General features: G+C 38.3%; 1 protein-coding gene across 2 annotated transcripts in view; it reads right to left on the reverse strand.

Moving 5' to 3' along the window:
* The window catches only part of kdm4b (lysine (K)-specific demethylase 4B), a 52462-nt gene that overhangs the window by 22711 nt on the left and 8478 nt on the right, over positions 1-21273 (reverse strand). For both annotated transcript variants that reach the window (XM_014980539.2, XM_014980537.2), the window contains exons 5-7: positions 20002-20195; positions 7625-7674; positions 429-532 (exon numbers count right to left, since the gene is read on the reverse strand). In XM_014980539.2, coding sequence (XP_014836025.2) covers positions 429-532; positions 7625-7674; positions 20002-20195 — 348 coding nt within the window. The remainder of the gene's footprint in view (positions 1-428; positions 533-7624; positions 7675-20001; positions 20196-21273) is intronic.

Here is a 21273-nt window from a genome sequence, read left to right on the forward strand (position 1 = left end):
TTAATTTTTGCACTGTGGAGGTTTGTGCTGCGACAGAAAGGTGAAAAGATGGCAATTCATTTTCTGTGACAGGCACCAATGACGATCTTTACTCATGGCGGCGTCAACGCCGAGTCATTTGATACAAGCCCAACCTCCTCTGTAATTTATGGATGACCCAGGAAAGGGACACCGAGTGAGAAAACATAACTTTACTGACACTATCTTAATTTTGATATTTCAAACTTAATTCTCTTGTGCCAACCACTAGAGCCAGGCCAAAAATGAATTAATGACCATCAATAGAGGCTGCCAATCAATACGTCTTTAAGTGCCTGTCTTCTGACGCAACTTACTGGCTGAATAAAGCCACAAATGCTTCTAGATAACAACAAATTGATCATGCTGATCAATAAAGTGTCAGCTTATGTCGTGTATGCGCCACTCACCCTGTCAAAGGGAATGCCATATTTCTTCAGGATGGATGGAGATATCAGTGTCATCTTGTGCCGGAGGAAGGCATCACAGCCTTGGGAGCTGCCAGGGAAGAAACCTGAAAGGATTGACAGAGAGCATGTGGCGCTTCAAGAAGGTGAAGGAAGCAATGTTTAGATCTGCTACTAACATGCACCCTGGCTGGTCAGATTAAGTTGATGGCCATGAGCAGTAAAACTGATGTTCAGGTATCTACCAGTGTGCGATAGACATGGGCCTGACTGGGTTTTGTGGTGTCCCTAAACATCCTACTAACAACTAACAGTGGAAAATTGGGTTTAAAGGATGACAATGATCCTAAAAACACATCAATACTGGTTTTGGAATGGCTGCAGCAGGCTGAGGATATATTTTTTATGTCCCTGCCAAGAAACCAACTACTTTTAAATTAACTCTACCAATTTTAGCCAAAGCGAGGGGTCAAAGGTCCCACCAAAAGCTTATTGATGGCAACTAAAATGTGCAATTTCTCTGTAACCTGCTAAGGTTAAATTAGCTACAGATTAATGGGAGTGAAAGTATATGTTTGAGCCTACAAGAAGTGAAACTAGGTTGATATTAACAACTGATGTTGCCGTTTGTTGCCGTGTTTCTGGGTGAGTTTGTGCATGTGTTCTTTGTTTGGTCATGTCACAGTGACACACAGGGTTGCAAAGTGCTGAACTGAAGCAGAGAAGCAATGTCAGCGGAGTGGTCGCTTTTTCACGTTGTTGAAGTGTGGGGAAATATGTACAATACTGGTAAACATCCGTTGTCAGTCATTACAATGATATTAGCGGCTGTCAGCCCATGTAACTGAAGCTGTGTCTTTCACATTACTCCAACATGGAAACTACTTGAATAAATTATTAAAAGCCCAGAGTTAATATGACATCTATGGTAATGAACAGCCAAAACATTAAGGCTATTGATAGTCCAGCAGAAAACAGAGGATGCTGGATTCTTCATTCGATTTCTACAATATCACTGTTAGGTTCCTGATTTTTCTTAACCAGAACAACAGACAAAACATCTTAAATAAACCAGGCATGGTGTTTCTGTTAAAAGAAAAAGTCTGATTCACAAAATTCACAGATTTCCAAACACTTAGATAATCCAAATGTATTTTGACACCCACAATTAAAGAGCTTTCAGCATGTGAAAAATAGCAGCGTTTATCACATTACTGTTATAATCCCATAACCTGGAAAGGGAAATCCAGTTTCCCCCAGTGACACGGAAACAAATTAATTTGCTGCCTTCAGTGCGTTATAATCGCATTACTAAAAACCATGTAAATGCATCGATTTTGAGGATTCAAGTTGGATTTCAGGAGAAATCTGATGGATTGCAGCACTAAACTAAAACCAGGTTCCATCACCTCAAAACTGTGATGCTACTCAAGCCAAACAAAGAGGAAAATCTTTGCCTGGAGATCTGTGGTGTAAAATGAATGGAGGGAAACAATTTTACAGGAGAATATCAAAGGTGACCTATTATGCTTCCTGGAACAGGTTAGGATAGGTCTATGTGCTATGCAAAACATGGCCTTACCTTTTTAGCACAAAATTATTCTTAGATAAAGAGATGTTAATCTGGTCAGTTCTGCCCATTTTGAATCCCTTTCAAATTGAGCTATTTGGATTTAAAGTCTCGTCACTTTAAATCCAAATAAGATACTGATGGCCACGCCCTCCAACTCAGCTTTTACAATCTCACACGAAATTGTTGCAGATATGTAATTATATAACCGTCCATCTTTAAAAAGCAAGAAGAGCCTTCTTCGCAACCAACAGAAATGCAGGAGTAAAACCAGCCAAACGTGCCAAAAAATGGCTCTGTATTTTTTTTGTTTTTGTTTTTTGAAGTGCTAGGGCTGTTCTTAGAAGCAGCTGAGACCAAACTTGAAGCACATAAACCTGCAAAATGTGAATAATACTAAAAATAATAAATTCCCTTTATAGAAAGAGGACATGTTCTTTTAGCAATGTCCTGGCTACTCTGTATTCTTTATGCAAAATAATTAATCCTAAATAATATAACTTTTTTTTCTATTGCTGTACTAAAACTGCTGATCCTAAGTCCAGGTCCTAACTAAAAACCCTTGCAGTGGCAGTATTTTCTAAGACCTGTTAAACTATGTGACGTGCAAATATACAAAAAAAAAAAAAAAAAAAAAGGTTACTAATCTTTTAATAGGCAAACCAGAAATTGTTTAGCTGCCTCAACTTCTGATGTTGCATGTTTTTATGCAAGATAAATACATTTCCTTAATGGCACATACTGTCTTGAGATCATAATCCAACTGACATTTTGGAGGTTTAAAGCCCGCGCTCGCCCTCTAAAACAAAGGCTCGTTTATGTTCTTAGACGGCCTCAGACGGTCTGCGCATAATCGAAAGAAAGAACTTTTTCCCCCGTTGACAACGCTCCCATTCTTTATAGTCTATACTCGCCTTTACTTCAGAGGAGGGGCTCCATCTAAGCCTCCCACCAGTTAAACTTTAAAGTGACTGACAGTATAATCGGCGCCCATTTCATCCTTCATTTTCACCACATTGTTTCAGCCTCTGTTCCTCCCTACAAAGCAAAAGTGGGAGAGAGGGACTCCACGCTCTTGCTGCCCTCGTGCTTGTTGGAGCTGATAAAAAGGTGAATAATGTGCTGACAGAGCCTGGGTATTAATCCCCATTAAAATGCAGCTGGCTCTCCGAGATCTCCACAGGGTAATATTAACTTAAAGGTTTCACTCTGTCCTTTTGAGTTTCAGAATTAGGCAGCTCTCTCTCTCGCTTTTCTATGCCTTTTCCCTGCTTATATACAAAGTCCAACATTTTGGGAGAATCTATAAACTAAGTGATACAAATTACAGGTGAACTTGAACCCAGAGCTTGATTGGAGTGTTTTCTTGACTACAGTCTGTGTACTTTTGAGCATTTCTGCAAAAACCGTCAGATTGGGACCTCCATAAACATCATGGCTGCGTGTGCCAACAGTGGCTTTAATGGGTCATGTGTTGGCCATTTAACAGCTGCTTCCATCCAAACTGACAGCTGCTAAGGTATGATCTGAGGACTAATTAATATAGTATTAAGAATTGTTTTACATGATGTGAATTACCTTAGTTTAATTTCGTTTGAGCAAATCAAGCCACAGAATGTATAGAATTGTACTTTTTAACCAATTTCATTGGAAAAAACAGGGTTTAGCTAAGCCTGTTGCAATAAGCAATTAATCAATCACTTGATAAATCAAAATTAGTTTGATAATTTCAAATATGATTCTTAATTTTGAAGGGCTGTGTTGCTGACAGACTTTATAATCTATTTTATTTATATTAGTTTGGGTGATTTTCATTTCCAATTAATTTATTGTTTTTGATTGTTATGTTTTATTTTACATATTTAAAATGTCTTCCAGTTCCAGTGTTGTGTTCTGTACAAAATTAAAGTTTATTACTCTTTGATAGGACAAACTCTTAATATAACCTCATACATATATTGTGTGAAAATGGTTTATCGCAATAATTTTTGGACAGTTTATCATCCAAAAAAATTTGCTATTGTGACAGATGTACTTTTAAGCAACTACTTGTTTCTTATATTCCAAGTAAAGTGCGACATTTCCTAGCTATTCTATCCTTAAAGGACGACATTCATCACTGGTTTGTTTTGAGCACGTCGCGACATCACAGACTGTCATGTAGTTTGGATTAACCCACTCTCCTTCAGATTCCCGATTCCCCTCTCCCTCTCTGACTAACATGCACTACTAAAGCTAATCCCCATTGATCAAAATAAGAGAAAGACGGGCACGCAAGATCTTAAAAAGAAAGTAGGGGATGAAAGTAGACGTCATGTGTCACAGAAAGAAGACAGAATGGGTTCACTTCACTGCGTCTCATTTATCCACCTCAGATAATGCTTCTTACTTTGACACTGAATATGGCACAAAGAAGAATATAATTCAGATTATCATTTCACTGAGAAGGCAAACTCAATAAGCCCCATATATAAGTGCTGCCAGGGGCGACATACTTTCCGAAAGCCAGCAGGTGGCTTGGACAATGAAAAGCTGGGATTGGTGATTGAGTACTGGCAAATGAGAAGGTGAGCTATCATATGACCAATGCAGGAACGTGTGCAAAGAAAGGCAGCTACACACTACATTATCCATTACATCTATGGGACTGAAACATACTTTGGTTAGGCTGTTGCAGACAACCCAACACTCTTATGCTGCCAACTCGCCAAGCAAGACAGTCTCAGGTGCGAGGCAGCTGACTTGTGTAAGAGTAGACCACCTGTTTCAGCTCAATTTTGTGATTTCAGTTAAAAACACAAAGACCACCTTTGTGTGGTGGATATTTATCAGTAGCATTTTGGGAAGGCATCAGAAGTAGAATACCCCATTTGGTTTCAGTTGTGGGTCGTTTCTCCACTAGGTGTCGCTTCAAATCTAACTAAATTGAAAAGGCAGACACAATAGGGGCAAGCCTTTTAAAAGGGTGGTTGTCCAACCCACATAATGACTATTCTGAAGCTCTGTGATATTGCTGACTTGATTTGCGTGTTGCCACTGACCAGAGTCAGCTCAGAATGGGGTCTAGATGGGTCCATTTGTAAAAAAGAAAAGCTTATTTTTGCTGCAGTGAACTAATTGTTTGTGTCACCATATCTCTTTCTAAAGAGCATACTTGATCTTGAGATTCTAGTAAAAGAATAGTATTTTTTAGATCTTAATAAACTAAAGCAGTATTTTTTTCACTAATTCTACTTAGGAGGAAAACCGTTCACAAGACTTTATTTGATAAAATAAAACTAAAACATTGATTTCTTCAAGTATTTTGCATAACTCTGCAAGAAATCAATTAGTATTGTTATTTAATTTTTTTTCTGCTTTAGCCATGTTTCTGTGAGATTTCTGTTTAGACAGCAAAGGGTTCAGCTCTAGTCATGGAACCAAACTAAATGAAATCACAACAATTTAGAAGTTTGAGTTATTTTCATGAACCTGTACAAAAAGTTTTTTGAAATTTTGAAGAAAAATAAATACCGGTACATTCAACTCCCATTAAAAAATCTTTTTAATTCACCATTCTCTACCCTCCTAATCTGTTAAGCAGACATTTAACACAAACATTTTTCCAAGCTGCACTTCTTCCCTCAGCAAAGTGACAAAAGAAATCATAAGAAAGTAGGACATTGATGCACACTCCCACAGAATACGTGTCAAAAGGTTTTTGTAGGGCAGAGCCCCAGAGTGTGTGACTGTATTCAGTAGAAATACATTTCTCAGACAAGAAGGAACTGTTGTTGGATGTTATGTTGTCAGAAATGGAGCACTAATCTCTCCAAAGGTCAGCTGGATTTCCCAGCTTACATTAGTGCTGTGGTGGAGAAGCTCCCGATTGACATATAGGAACTAAGCTAAGGCTGAAGAATGAACCTAAACTAAGACCGAGTCAATGGCATTAAGCATGGTGAGCTCAGGCTGAAAAATACAACATTGTTGAGGCTGGAGACTGGAAACATAACACGGAGTGTCGCATGGAGCTGGAAGCAGTCCGATTTTGGCAGTGGAACTGATGATCGGAGATAGACTAGGGCTGAAGCTGAGGGAAAGATGAAGCTAAGGTGTGAGGCATTTTGAAAGCAAGTCAGGTCTGTCAGAAAGGGCTCACCTTGACCCCCCATGGAAGATGAAACAGAATGTTTGGAGCTTGTTAAATTCTCCTCCTATATGATCTACTTGTAAAAAGCCCTGCTGCAGGCTTAAGCTGAAGGCCAAATATATTTGAGTTTGCATCAAAATAATAATAAAAAAAACCTCTAATCCAGTGGTTCTTAACCTTTTTTGAGGTACCAAACCCACCAGTTTCATATGCGCATTCAATGAACCCTTCTGTAGTGATAAATAAAATTAAAATCAGATTTTCCCCCTCCCCCCCAAATTCAAGACATAGAGGTGACCCAACTAGAATCACCCCAAGATCACCAAGTCTTCTTAAAAAGTAGAGTCTCTGAGAACAGTTCTTCAAAATATAGTCGGTGTTTTCAGCAAAGTTGAGCTGACTGTCCAGGAACGACCCAAGGTATTTAAAATTTTCCACAGTTTCAACAGGTTGGCCATCGAGAGAAACTGGAACCACTTTAAGGTCTTGTTTAGATTATTTAATTAGCTCTATATTCTTAAGAGAATGAAAAATTAATAATAAATAATAAAGACTTTGCCGTATTCTGATTTAGTATTGTAATCATATTAGTTGTGTTCCCACCCCCACGCCACTAGAGGCAGTAGCAGGCCCGAAAAGATGCGACTACAGAGCAGATTTAGAAGTACACCGAAAGCTACGGTGAGCTTTGCTGAAGTAATTAAAGACACAAGTTCAAATCCATGCTGAGAGTGGAACTCCTTCCCGCAGCACTGATTGGCTCAGCAATGTAACGTGATCCTCTGCAGCAAGTGATGGCAAAGCGGGGCGTCATCACGACTTTACACAAGTGTGTCTTTACCTCCGCGGCAGAGGCTCCGCCGAACCCCTGAGACCGACTCATTGAACCCCTGGGGTTCGATCGAACCCAGGTTAAGAACCACTGCTCTAATCTAAGCAGGTTTGGTCCAGTCATCTGTTGTAAACAAAAGATCCAAATATAGGCATCCAGGCAATCAGACTATTATGATGCCAGAGCCTTTATTAATAAAAACTAAGACAGCGAGATCTCAAAAAAGAAAACTTCAGATCTAAAGTCCAGTCATGTTGCAACAACACAATGAAGAAAAGACAATCTGAAAAACAACAGAAATAACCAAAGCTTTACACGAGAGCTGCATGTGAGAAATCAGGACCAGGTGGTGAAGCATTGAGAAAAACAGGTTAATGACAATTTCCAGGAATAGTCAGAGAAACAGTAACAGCCTCTAAGAAACCGAACCTACATGGGCAGCCTAAAGCTAATTAACACAGCTTGCCTTAGAAATAAAGAAACACAATAAGCATGATCAAAATAAGAAAATTCAGCCACAGCTCATAACATTTCTTCATCTTTTATGCACTAAACAGCATGGCTTAGATGTTCTTACTGAGTAAAGCCTGTACAGCATCTAAATGTGGTAAAGAAAAAAACTCATGCATAATATATGAAATTTAAAGTTGGTTCTTCTGGCTTACCTTGTGCAAGCCTCTCCAGTCTCTTGCCATGCTCAGGAGGAACAGTGTACCTGCAAAGAGAGGCAATGAGGTGCTCAGTTATGTCTTTTACTGTAAAGGTGGACGATCACCAGCCTGACTTCTCAGCAACTTAATGCCCACTGTTTTCTACAATCTAATTTGAACAAGTTGCAAATTATTGACTTCTGCTCCACAGACCTTGTCAAGCAAAAACAATATTCACGGTGGTGCTTTTAGGTCACAAGTAAATAGCAATTATGCTTTGTTTGCAATAGGAGGCAAATAACTACATATTAATGCAATCAAACTAAATATAAAAATAAAATAAAGAATGGTGATTCTAGTGGAAAAACAGAGGAAACAAATAGAAGCTCTGAGCTTCGGCACATCAACACACTCCACTCAAAAGCAATCTGAATTGTTTGAATATTGCTAGCTAGATGCACTTCATGTCTACAAAGCAGTTTCTTTGATTGTTTGTTAAAAAATAAATGCAGAAAGAAAAATCCCCTCAGTGTTGACATTTATGAAAAATATATGAGGACATGACTGTGAAACTACTTTAAGAATTAATACTAACATCACAGCATCAGTCTCAGAAAAAAATGAGTGCTAAATAAATCTTTTTGCGGAGATGAATATCATAAAATGTCTGAATGGAGAAAAGAAGGGGGCAAAATGGAAGGTGATGATAGAAGAGATAAAAAAAAACTGGTGAAGGAAAAAAGAAGAGAAATGACTGTTTTGAGAGTGTTGGCTGTTTTTTTTTTTTTTGGCCCTCAGCTCTGAGCAGTTTCAGAAAACAAATTGTCCAGGGTGTTAAATTTTTTTCTGCACTGATGTAAGATTTGTGAAGGCCACTGTTCTGTTTAATGTTTAAGAGGTGCAATTCCTGCTTTAAATAATTTTAAATATCCATATCAAATTATAAAATCAATGAAAAGTTATTTTCCATACTTCAATTAGAAAGTATACATTCACCACACATGCAAGTTTTAAATTACTGTATATTTCTAGTATAAAAACAACTGCAGACCCACAAACTTGTTTTTTCCCCCCCATTATATTCTGCCTTTCAACATTTCTCAGTTAAATGGTCAGTGGAAGATTAATCAGTGTCTCTGCTCCGTGTGCACCAATAGACCTTTACTTCTGATGAGAATCTTTTTGCTTTGCATTGTATTATTATTAAAACTGGTTCCATAGTCCCAGTTCAAACTGGTTGTTCAACATTAACTCCCCATTCCATGTCAGGACTGATCTGTTCATCATGAAGTGTAACAAAAACACATGTAGATCACAGAAGTACTTCTCAACCCAAAATTGATGTGCTCCGAAGGCAAGGATGTGATTACAGAAAAGCGGAGAGCATAACACAGAAAAATTGCAACATGATGAAAAAAAGACATGATGCCAGTAAGTATGATTGATTTTGAGGGATGTTGTGATAAGTGCATTTCATGGAGCGAAGTTTTAATATTTCTTTGAGAGCAACCATTACCTCCCGTTTAGATGGGCACTACAACAAGAAGGAAGCTGAATTGGAAACATGACTAATTGCACAAAATCTTACTCGCACCACTGATTTGTGAGAGCGTCAGATTAAGCTCCAGCAGAGCTTAATCTTTAACTTAAATGTTATTCTGTTGTTTTACATCTCTCTGTTCATGGGGGATTAAGTGTTTCATTATTATTATTTTTACCTTTTGTTCTATTCAGCAAGCTAATAGGTTTCCGTTTTGTTGTATTTCATAAATATATCTAAGTTTAATAATGTTTGAGATGTTTTTGTTTATTCAGTAACACAACTGACATTTTTTAAAAGTATAAAAAAGCAATTCATGTTATAGAATGGCACTCTTGGTAGAAGAGAAATTAATTTGACTGTATAAATGTCTGATTGGACCTCCATAAATTTGGATTCTATGCCATTTTATTCTTCCAATAGGGTCTCTGTCTTTGCCTCTTTTTCTGCTAAATGTTTTCTTTCCAGTCATCTTTCCATGGACATGCTTGGATGCAGCCCTGAGTGAACAGCCATGTTCTTCAGCAATGACCTTTCATGGCTTTCTCACCTTATAGAGGATGACAATGACTGTATGCTGGACAACAGTGAAGTGAGAACCCCTTCCCATAATTGTGAACGCTACGACAAGGACAACATCTCTATGATAATCTACTTTTATTGATCTTACAGAGTGTTAAACTATTGTTGTCTAATAACTTGATATTGGGGTTTTTTTAGCTAGAAGCTTTATATTAAAATTAAAAAAGAAATCATTTAAATGAATCACTGTACACTGTGTGTAAATCTAAGTACAACTTGAGTTTCATTGCTGTAACTAAATTGTTGAATTAAATTATGTTTCAGTGTTTTCTAATTTATTGAAATGCATCTGCATTCTACTATTCTCTATTTTTTGTTTAAAATCTTTAAATGTCCCATCATTCCTTCTATGAATTTTATCAGAGCTATTACTGTAAAAATAAACTAACCCTGTAGCCTTCTCTGTTACAGGGTAAGAATGTATTACCATTATGAATGTGTTTATACTAAATTTACAGAAGGTAGGGACTGAAAAGTCATGAAACATTAGTTCAAATGTCAGATGCTGCATTTAGAAACTAAATGTATTTGTAAAACAGAGTAGGAGGGAGTAAGTGCAACTCTAATCTGTTCATTTTTTTAAAAGAAAAAACACTATTAGATATTATTTTTCCCGTAATTATTTCCACTAGTTTGTGTAACTCTCCAGAGACTGTAGGCTATAAGCACAGCTTGGATGAAACACCTCGTCTATTCTTCCTCGCTCAACTCTTATGGGTGCATGAAACAAACTGAGAAATGGAAAAAGGAGAAAGAAAGACAGATATGGTGAGAGGCAACAACACTTAATGAGAGACATGAGGAATGAGGAGAAGCGTGGGACAAAAAGAAAAGATAAAAATAAAGAAAAATCGAGTAAAAGGCAAAGTCCAAATGAATAGACAACGATAAAGGAATGGAGCCACACTGCCACCTGCAGACTAAAGCACAGACCTTCACTCAGTCACACTGCTCCAGGGTTTTTCCTACACCAACAAGACTGCTTATCTGTTCTGTCCAACAAATATTAAAAGCTTATAAAAAAGAATTATTGATCATAGTTATGTTAATTCTTAGATCAGCTGCAACTGATAAACTTAAGACAATTTTACCAAAATCTTTGCACCTATATATAATATAAAATGCACAATGAGGGAAAAAAGGCAAATGTTTAGGATCCTAGTATTACCTTGTCCTGTGGCTGTATAACAAAGACAATAAAAAGTAATAACTTCCAACTGCTAGCAGATCCTATCATCCTCTAGAGACAATTGGAAACTTTGCATCCATTCCAAATCCTGCCTGACTTCAGGCTATGATTTTTCATTAGCAGCCGCACTTTGCATGTGCCCAGCAGGCATTCTCATAAAGCTACAAAATGAGAATCCATGAAGCACTGATACGTAGACAGGAGATCACTCTGCCTTGTTGACCTTTTCATGCCAACTTCACTTCACACAAAAATGCACTGTAACCTGGTGCGTTTTCCAAACTACTTTTAGTGGTGCGGCTCTGTTTAACTAGATGGAAATAACAAGGTTAAGCTGAAGGCTCATCTTTGCATACAACCAGGCATTAAATAAGACATTTATTGAAATGTTAAAGACTTGTTCAACAGTTTATGCATCCAGTAAGCAGCAGACAAGCAGCAGCACAAAAAAAAAAAAAAAAAAAAAACAGCAGTGCAGCATGAGTCCACCAAATCCCATCCACCTCTGTTACCATGGCAGCAACATGTATGTGACTCCAGAGGCAGTCAAAAAAAAACACATAAGACAACACAGAGAAAATGAAGGCTTTAACTTATCCCCTCCTTTCCTGGGGAGGAGTATGATTAATCTATGGTGGGCCAATGTTCCTGGCAGGTGGAATTAAGGAGTCATCACAGGTTGAGAAGCTGCACAGCTCATACGGTGATTCCCACACAATTGGGATGCATTGTAGTATTTGCACTTATTTTTTTAGGGATTCAGTAAATAAGCTGTAAAACAACTTCCCCATTTGCCTCAGCTCTCTGTTCACAGAAACAGACTACAACAGCCTTCCCATTACTGCAGAGGATTCCTCTCTGTGCTAATCAATCTCTATCTACTTTATAATGTGATACACTTTCTTTCCTGAATGTAAAAACCTTTGTATGGCACCCATCATAAAATGCGGGGGTGGCAGCATCATGCTATGGGTAATGCATTGGGAACGGCCCAGTGAAGCTGATGAGAATATGAATGGAGCTAAACAGACAATAATCCAGGGAGTTATTGCAAAATAACTGAGACAAGAACAGAGGTTCACTTTCAAGCAGGTTAGAATGATGATTTAGAATGGCCCAGTCAAAGTGTAGGCACATAATAAAAAAAAAAACTTCTTCCCAGAAACAATATGTGGTAAATTGCCATCCCAGATGCCTTCAATTGCAGTTTGAGTTTGGGGTAAAGGTGGGCATTAATCATTCTTTGTTCTTCTTTTTACTTTTATAATTATTGTAATAGTACCAGAAAATGTCATGATGAAATTTTAAGTAAACACGGCCCACCCCATAGACTGGAGCATTTTGGAAAGAATAATGGGTACAAATCTTATTTGTAGTCATTCAAAACCAATACAGACAAACTGTAGCTGCAGGAAAGTTGCTTCAACAAAACATCTGAATGAACTCCTCCAGATGTCTTTCTGAATGAATGAATGAAACAGGCCTTGTTGTGAATATAGACATTGCTTTTTTTGTTCTCTTGGATTCAAATGTAATGACTTCCCTAATAACCATTCACAGGTGACTTGAGAGTGAATCACGTAGGGGTGACCATTGAAAGGGCGTAGGTGTGATTCAGGAGCATGGGACTCCCTTTTTTTTACAGTCCATTTGCTTCATGTACCCCTTAAGTCCATGTAGAAACATATTACGTTCAGGATCATTTCTTTTTTATTTTCATGTAAACATTTTAATTTGAATCACAAACAGAGTGAAGGAAAGATTAGCAGGTCTGTGGATCATATCCTGTGTGTTTAGCACGTAAATGGGAATGGGGAGTTAACTGTGGAGTCGGTCACAGAGCCAAAAACATGCATTTATGGGAGAGCAGGCATTGTGAAGCACACCAACCAGCAGTGCTTTGTTACCCTGTGTCTCTCTACACCTGCTTGCCATTTGTAAGCATACTGTGAAAAACCACTGAGCTCTCAAACACAAAAATTAAGCTGTGCTATTGCACCAAAAATATGTGGTTTTGCATTCATATCACAAGAGCACAACAAAAAGAACCCAGCAATATCGTGTAATAGTGTGATACTGCAGGAATTTGGTTAAATAACTGACTAAGACAGTCATAATGGCTCTTTCCTGAACAAGACATTAACTTCATGTCCAAAATGCCACACCCAGACTCCAAACTGAGAATAAGGACCATCATTACCCTTCCTATCCTCTGAGTTCAGAAATGATAATGGTGGACTACACAGGGGGGGATGAAAACTGATGGAGACATAATGGACTTCCTGAGGAACACTTAAAAAAATATTTCACTCACGTCAGCCATTCCCTGCCTTCCACTCACATGCTCAAAGGATTATGTGTGTGTGTGTGTGTATTGGGGTAACAGGGCTGACAGAGAAGCATTCAACATTGAAAAGACGGAGATAAATTGATGGAGTAAAGATGGGGACAAATATGACTGCCAGTCAAGGCTGAGATCCTTTGCTTGTCCATCTTACTGTGTGTGCAAGTTGAAGCAGCAGTTATGATGAGCACTGACTTTGATGGGAGCAGAGTTGCTGGGGGAATAGACTTAATTTCACAAACCGTTGCACTATGAGAGGAAAGGAAGAAAAAGACAAAGAGGGTGCATAAATGTGTTTTAAGGGACTGTGCTCTGTTTAAATGGCTGTAATTATCCCATCACACACAAGTATGGAAGTGAAATTGATTCAGTTCAGTGTCGGGGGGGGGGATGTGGGAGGGTTTGGTAAGAACTCAAGACAGAGTGACGGAGAAACATCAGACAGAACAGAACAAAAGCAGAAGGCGGACCTGTTTAAAAGCACTCATAGTGAACTGAAAGGTCCATCAATCTGGGATCTAATTGGCTTTTAGAAATGACATGGGTAATGTAAAGATGGAATAAGAATAAAATGAGGTAAACTGACACATAAGTCAAAACTGAGCAGATCTCTGTTTCAAAACAGATAAGATCGGTTTTCTATAGAATATCTTTTATAGGGCTGCAACAAACAGTTGGTAATCACTTACTATGATAATGGGTTAAAAAAAGCTGCCACAATCTGCAGATTTTTTTTTTGAATATGCATAGTCCGTTAATTAATAAACTAGTAAACTAGCTGATGAGTACTCCAATAGTTGATTGAGTATTAATCATCTCAGCCCTGCTTTTTTATTTCCAATGCAGAAAATGTATATGTGAGACAGATACTTTAGTTTCTTAGCATGTTCTCTGCATTCTTTTTTTTGTTTCAAAGATTTTTTCAGCTATAGTGGCTTTTTTTTATATGGAAGTGACAGCAAAGTGGGTTTTGAAAGAGGGGAAGACATGTGGCAAAGGTCAACGGGCCGGGTCTCCAGCCCATGACGACCGTGTCGAGGACGGAGTCCTCCGTACATGGGTCATGTACCGTGGTGCAAAATTCATTTTAATTTACATCACAAAAATAAATATTTAAACGGATTACACTTGCTCTAAGCACTGTGCTGTGATTAGTGATCTGCAAAGACAAAAAAAAAATTGATATTTTTTCTGAGAGTCAAAGCATTATATGTAATGTCGACTTGGCAACACTTTTCAGTGTGGAAGTTGCAGCAAAGTGAAGAAAAATTAAGGGGTTAACTATTTTGAGGGCAAGTAAGGTGGTTAAAATAAACCTAACTTTTATGCTTGCTGAATAAGACTTGGCGTATCCTCTAATATATATTCTTTAAAGCACAGTTTGTGAACTGTGCTTTAGATTTATTTTGTTTGTAAAAGCAAAATAAAATCCAAAATATAGAAAGTTTAGACCTTTGTTTATTAGATTTTTGTCTTCAATGTCTTTCGATGCAAAATATTCTTTAACCCCCATACCTCTCCAGACATGAAAAATGGGCAAAGAAACATACTTTTGTAGACTTTGAGACTGGAGAAACCATGATTTTGACTGTGTTTGACAACAGAAAAAAAACAATGTTATATTTTTACACTGACTCTCACAGTCAGCCCCCCACCCCTAATAATAATTAATGACTGGTCACAGCAGGGAGGATGGGAAATGATGAATACTGTTTATACAGCTTCCTATAAACTTTTTAAAGAGAAATCTGAATCCGGCAAAACTCCTAGCGTCAGGTCAACGTTTCTTCTTAGTCACGTCATGAACCTTGTTTTAATCACACACATTTGCTTAGACCTTGACAGCAAGTTATAGCAAACGCACAGTGAGAGCTGTGAAAATGGAAATCGATGATTTTAATGAGATCTCATCACAGCGGAAACTGTAACAGACATCCTACAACACACCGGGAGGGGGACAAGAGATGGCGAAGACAGGAGAAATAGGAGGAGGTGACAGTGTGGAGTGGGAGAGCATACTGTGAGGAAAGAGAAGGCAGAGGAGGAAAGCCAGGAGACGAGCACAAATGCACGCACAGATAACACCGTAATTCAGAAAGCTGGATCGTCCCCGTTTCCCTCCTGCGGTGCCAAGGATGGAAAACATCATGGGGGGAAGGAAACGATTTAAAAACACACACAAACAATCTAAAGAGAGAAGCTATTTTAGTGAGGAAACCGGGACATTCATGTGTCTGAGAAAGCCTGAGCCAAATATAAAAATGATGCACAGAATAGAAAGCAATATGCAAGGACAAACATCACAGCAACTACCTGGTCTATAAACAAGGGTTGGGATGTCAGAGGTTTAATGCACTTTTCAGATGATTCAATTATTTTTTTAAATAGTTTGAAAAGTTTACTGCTCTAGGATGATGATGTTGTATCAAATGCATTAACAGCCATGAGAAAGCATCCAAATCAACTAGTTTCTATGCAGAGATCAATAGTTTGAGTAAAAACAAATATTTGAAATTTCCCTCATATTTCCCAGGAGTTTCTCTTTGCCAGCTGCACCAACCTGTCAGGTGCTTCGCATCAGCAAGCCACAGAACTCTGCCTTTTGAAAAATGTATATCATGAAAAAGTGGCCCATTTCATATCACTGCAAAGACTAATTTCAGCTATTTATAGATTTTAAATTCATGCTGAATGTAGTTTTATTACAGATTGCCTAATGGGTTGTGAAAAGCAATTAAAACTCACAAAAAAATGTTTTGGTCTAATAAACTCAATGATTTGTGCATAGTTAAAAAAAAATAAGGAAGCAATTTTAGAAAGCAAACTCATGCATTTAAAAACAAACAAAAACTACAATCCTACTTTCAAACTCAGCCTAAGCTCTGAAAATAATGCTTTCATTGTTTCTAATTTGATCACACTTTAAATAAAACTATAATTTAACTTTAAAAAGTAATTATTCAGCAGAATCTCTTCTTTCCTATCTGATTTACACAAAACCAACAGGACACCATCTGACACAGAAGTACTTCCTTCCAAGCTTGTTTCTGTTTATTTTGCTGCAAAGTACTTGCATAAATTACTTTCATAATTTAATATGGAATAGAAAATAAATATCCTTTATTGTTCCACAATGGGGACATTTCTGATATAACTGCAGACTGAATACAGAATTTTGAAAGTCACAATGTCTGGAGTCTGACAAGGATGTTTTTCTAATTATATACTTATTTCTGCTGCTTTTCATTCATGATTTCTTTTACTTGTTACATGAACTCTTCATATACATCATTAAGTGAACGAAATAAAAATAAAATGAAAAAAATGAAATGCACATTAAGAACACTAGGTGGTGCAGTTTTTCACTATGAGATTTCGTCTATCACCAAGTCTGTAGGTCTAACAACAAAAACTGACCAGAAGAGGCTAGTTGTTCCTTTTGACTTCATTAGCCTTTTGTGACAAAGACAGTCAATATGTTTTGTAGACTTAATAAGGTAATCAGCCTGTCCATACAATCAGAAATGAGAAGTTATACAAAAGCAACAAATTTCCTATATAAAATAGTTTACAAAGAACAGGGAAGAAGGTCAGGGTTCATCCCCAGAAAACTTGGTAAGCGCAGTCGTCAGAGTGCCGAGGCCCTCCACTGGTAGTCCACCGTGTATTAAAATATGCTAAGTTTACAGGAAATGTAAAAGTATTACTGAGTACATTTACTCAGTAATACTCACTGACGATGTTACAGGAAATTATCGTCAGTGAAATCCCATTTAAATCCACAACTAGTCTTAAAAACAACAAATCAAAAAATACAATTAAAATGAATATCAATTATTTGCTCTTCTGTTTAATCCAAATTAAGTCAGCAGCAGCTCAAGGCCCCCCAGGCCTCTAGGGACCTCCATAAATGCATATTTTAACACAGACTACAGATTTATGAATGTAACATTTAATTATTGAGATTATCAATGCTGCTAAATTTGATTTAATGGTTTCACCATACATAAATTAAAAGATTTGAAATTGTTTAACATTTAAATTTAAGATTTTAAGGAGTTGGCAAGTTTACTTGTGAAAGTTCAAAGAACAATCTTCATAGTTAGATTGTTTTGTTACCATAGCTACAATCTGATGCTGTGAATTTAATCTTTGAGTTTAAGTTCTGTTTTTTTCACAAATACATCTCAGTAAACTGCAATTATCACTGATTGCTTTTTAGGTTTGCGAATTGACATGACGCCGCCCCGCTGCGTTAGTAGAGCTGTCCTCCGACAAGCCAACTGTTATGACAGACTAACAGACCTCAATGCATTACCTGAGACATTTTTTGAGTTATTTTTGTCTTATAAACCAACACTGAGGCAAAGACAGCAGGCAAGAAAGTTCTCTAACTAGTCCTATGTCAGGTCTATAAGGTTATAAGCAGGAAATAATGGAGAAATCAACGATAAAACCCAAGAGGAAAAATTAAGGACACAAAGTGTGGTTGGACACGAGTGTGAACGCTGAGGGACGCACTTTGCACTTACAAAATAATAATAATGGCTTGTGAAAATCTGCCTTTAGGAAAATACTTAGAAATATAGAGTAGTGTGGGGTGCTATGGTGGCGCAGGGGCAAAGCATAACCCACGTATTGAGGCCTTAGTCCTCGTGGCGCTGGTCGCAGGTTCAATTCCCGGCCTGGCAACATTTACCGCATTTCTTCCCCTTGTTGTTCTAATTTAACTGAGTTATGTTTATTTTACATTTAGCCGTCAGCCGTTAGCAGGGAGCCGTCAGCCGTTCAGCTGTGAGTCGTTAGCATGGAGCCTCACCCTTCTTTAAGGAGTCGTGAGTCGTTAGCACGTAGCTTCAGCCTTTTTTAAGGAGTCGTGAGTCATTAGCATGGCGCTTCAGCCTTTTTTAAGGAGTCATGAGTCGTTAGCATGGAGCCTCACCCTTTTTTAAGGAGTCGTGAGTCATTAGCATGGAGCCTCAGCCTGTTTTAAGGAGTTGTGAGTCGTTAGCATGGAGCCTCACCCTTTTTTAAGGAGTCGTGAGTCGTTAGCACGTAGCTTCAGCCTTTTTTAAGGAGTCGTGAGTCATTAGCATGGAGCTTCAGCCTTTTTTAAGGAGTCATGAGTCGTTAGCATGGAGCCTCAGCCTTTTGTAAGAGTCGTGAGTCGTTAGCACGTAGCTTCGGCCTTTTTTTAGGAGTCGTGAGTTGTTAGCATGGAGCCTCAGCCTTTTGTAAGGAGTCGTGAGTCGTTAGCATGGAGCATCGGCCTTTTGTAAGAGTCGTGAGTCGTTAGCACGTAGCTTCGGCCTTTTTTTAGGAGTCGTGAGTTGTTAGCATGGAGCATCAGCCTTTTGTAAGGAGTCGTGAGTCGTTAGCATGGAGCATCGGCCTTTTGTAAGGAGTCGTGAGTCGTTAGCATGGAGCCTCAGCCTTTTGTAAGGAGTCTTGAGTCGTTAGCATGGAGCATCAGCCTTTTGTAAGGAGTCGTGAGTCGTTAGCATGGAGCCTCAGCCTTTTGTAAGGAGTCTTGAGTCGTTAGCATGGAGCATCAGCCTTTTGTAAGGAGTCGTGAGTCGTTAGCATGGAGCCTCAGCCTTTTTTAAGGAGTCGTGAGACTTTAGCATGGAGCCTCAGCCTTTTTTAAGGAGTCGTGAGACTTTAGCATGGAGCCATCAGACTAATGTGGTAGTTTCCATCCATCAGTTTCATTCAACTGGACTTAAGGTGGGCTGCAGTCCATGATCCATTTCTTGCGTTATTCCAGACTCTTTGATGTGTTTGGGTGTTTTCTATGATAGATACTGTCAATACTGTCTGAGTACTGTACTTGGGATACTGATTGTCAGTTGCTGACAAGTGCCCTGGAATGATTGGGGGAGGATTGCTCTACGTCAGAATGGGGTCGGAGTCGGCGTCATGTCAATTAAACTACCCCCTTCCCAAAGGAATTTACTAAATCTATGTTGAAATGCTGTTAGTGGTGCTCATGCTATTAGCACGAAGAGGGTCCCCTAAATTCAATTCTGCTCAATTCCACATACAAACTTGGTCCAGCCCTGCATGATGAGTTAAATCCGCTGCACTGTACAGAGGTGTAGCGATGCACAATAAACGGGATATTGAATTTAATGCTGCTAATGTGGCTTTAGCTCTTCCATTTCGTGTCTGTTAAGTTTTTAATAAGAGCCACAGAAACTGTTTTGGTTGCCCGAGCTTTACGGGACGCGACCGCACGCATCAACTCTGTCTGACTAAGTGGACAAAGCATTTGATATGGTTTGATGCATCATGTAACCGTAAAAATAATACTAAAAATAATAATAAAATAAAAATAAAACCAGCATGATACATGACTACAAGGCAAGCGCGAAAACTCCTCCACAGGCTGAACCGCTGAACTACTAACGCACCATTGGGGGCCACATACATAAACTTTATCAGTGCAGACACAGAGCCACGTGCTGACCAGCATGTTGAGATGTAAATATCCATACAGATCAGCCTGTGTCCAGTTTGAGTGAAATACGTATTGAGGTAAATTTCAGACATCGAGCAGCAACAGTGTACGAGGCAACGCACAGAAGCACCAGCAACGTGACTGGCTCTGTAGTCTGTTAAATGCATCAACTATAAATCCATCTTTTAGGAATAATTCTTTTTTTTAATTACCATTATCCTAAAAACAAAAACAACCCTGAAGATGTGTGTGGTTAAAAATAAAAAAAAAGACTGACCAGGACTTTGGTTGCCCAAAGTGAAGGTAGTTGATGCTGTAGAGGTCCATGTCCTCAGTGTGCCAGGCAAAGGTGGTCTTCCACATGCCAAAATACAGGTATGGCGTGTTGACTCCTTCGATGACAATACCACACTCCTGCTCCACCATGTCCAGCAGAGTGTTGAGGTGACCGATGTTCCACTCATGAATGCCCTGGACAATAAATGTTGCATTTCATTATTAGTGTTTTGATGATTAGATGTGTGTCAGTCGCCCATTTGTTGTCATACATTGTACTGTATATTAAGAACTCAGCAGTGGTGGGAAATAGCTCTAAATTTAAGAGCATTTCTCTGCATTTCTGAGTGAGTGGGGTTCAGTGAAATACTTATCAATAGTTAAGTAGTCTGCAGTCACCAGACATTTTAATGAGGTAAATTTGCAGAAAATTATATTTTAAAGAGATAATGGTTAACAGGTATTCAGACAAAGCTTAACATGTTTATCTAAGAAAAGTCAACATTATATTAGCATATTGCAAACATTGATGTTTGCATGAGACAGGTTAGTTTTCCGTCTAGCCAAGCAATGTCAATGTTAGAACAAGAATGCTAACTCTTCTATGATGCTGGTAAAGTATAGACTTCAGATAAAGATGTCACAGAACACCACTTGAAATAAGTTGCTATTTCTTAAAAAAAAAAAAAAAAAACAGTCTGAAAACAACTTCTTACATTTAAGACATGGTACTTCATTATTATCTTATCTTATAAAAAACACTAAATGGTACAAACTGGATTCCAAAAAAGTTGGGACACTAAACAAATTGTGAATAAAAACTGAATGCAATGATGTGGAGGTGCCAACATCTAATATTTATTCAGAATAGATCACAAATCACAGATCAAAAGTTTAAACTGAGAGAATGTATCATTTTAAGGGAAAAATATGTTTTTTCAAAATTTCATGGCATCAACAAATCCCAAAAAAGTTGGGAAGAGGCCATTTTTACCACTGTGTGGCATCCCCCTTTCTTCTTAGGACACTCAACAGTCGTCTGGGGACAAAGGAGACCAGTTTCTCAAGTTTAGAAATAGGAATGCTCTCCCATCCATGTCTACTACGGCCTCTAACTGTTCAATCGTCTTCCTCTTTATGATGCGCCAAATGTTCTCTATAGGTGAACGATCTGGACTGCAGGCTGGCCATTTCAGTATCCGGATCCTTCTCCTACATAGCCATGATGTTGGGTTGCTGCAGAATGTGGTCTGGCATTATCTTTTTGAAAAAT

The sequence above is a fragment of the Poecilia mexicana genome, unplaced genomic scaffold, assembly GCF_051168715.1.
Source record: "Poecilia mexicana isolate PSO_F unplaced genomic scaffold, ASM5116871v1 scaffold_4, whole genome shotgun sequence".
NCBI classification, from domain to species: Eukaryota; Metazoa; Chordata; class Actinopteri; order Cyprinodontiformes; family Poeciliidae; genus Poecilia; species Poecilia mexicana.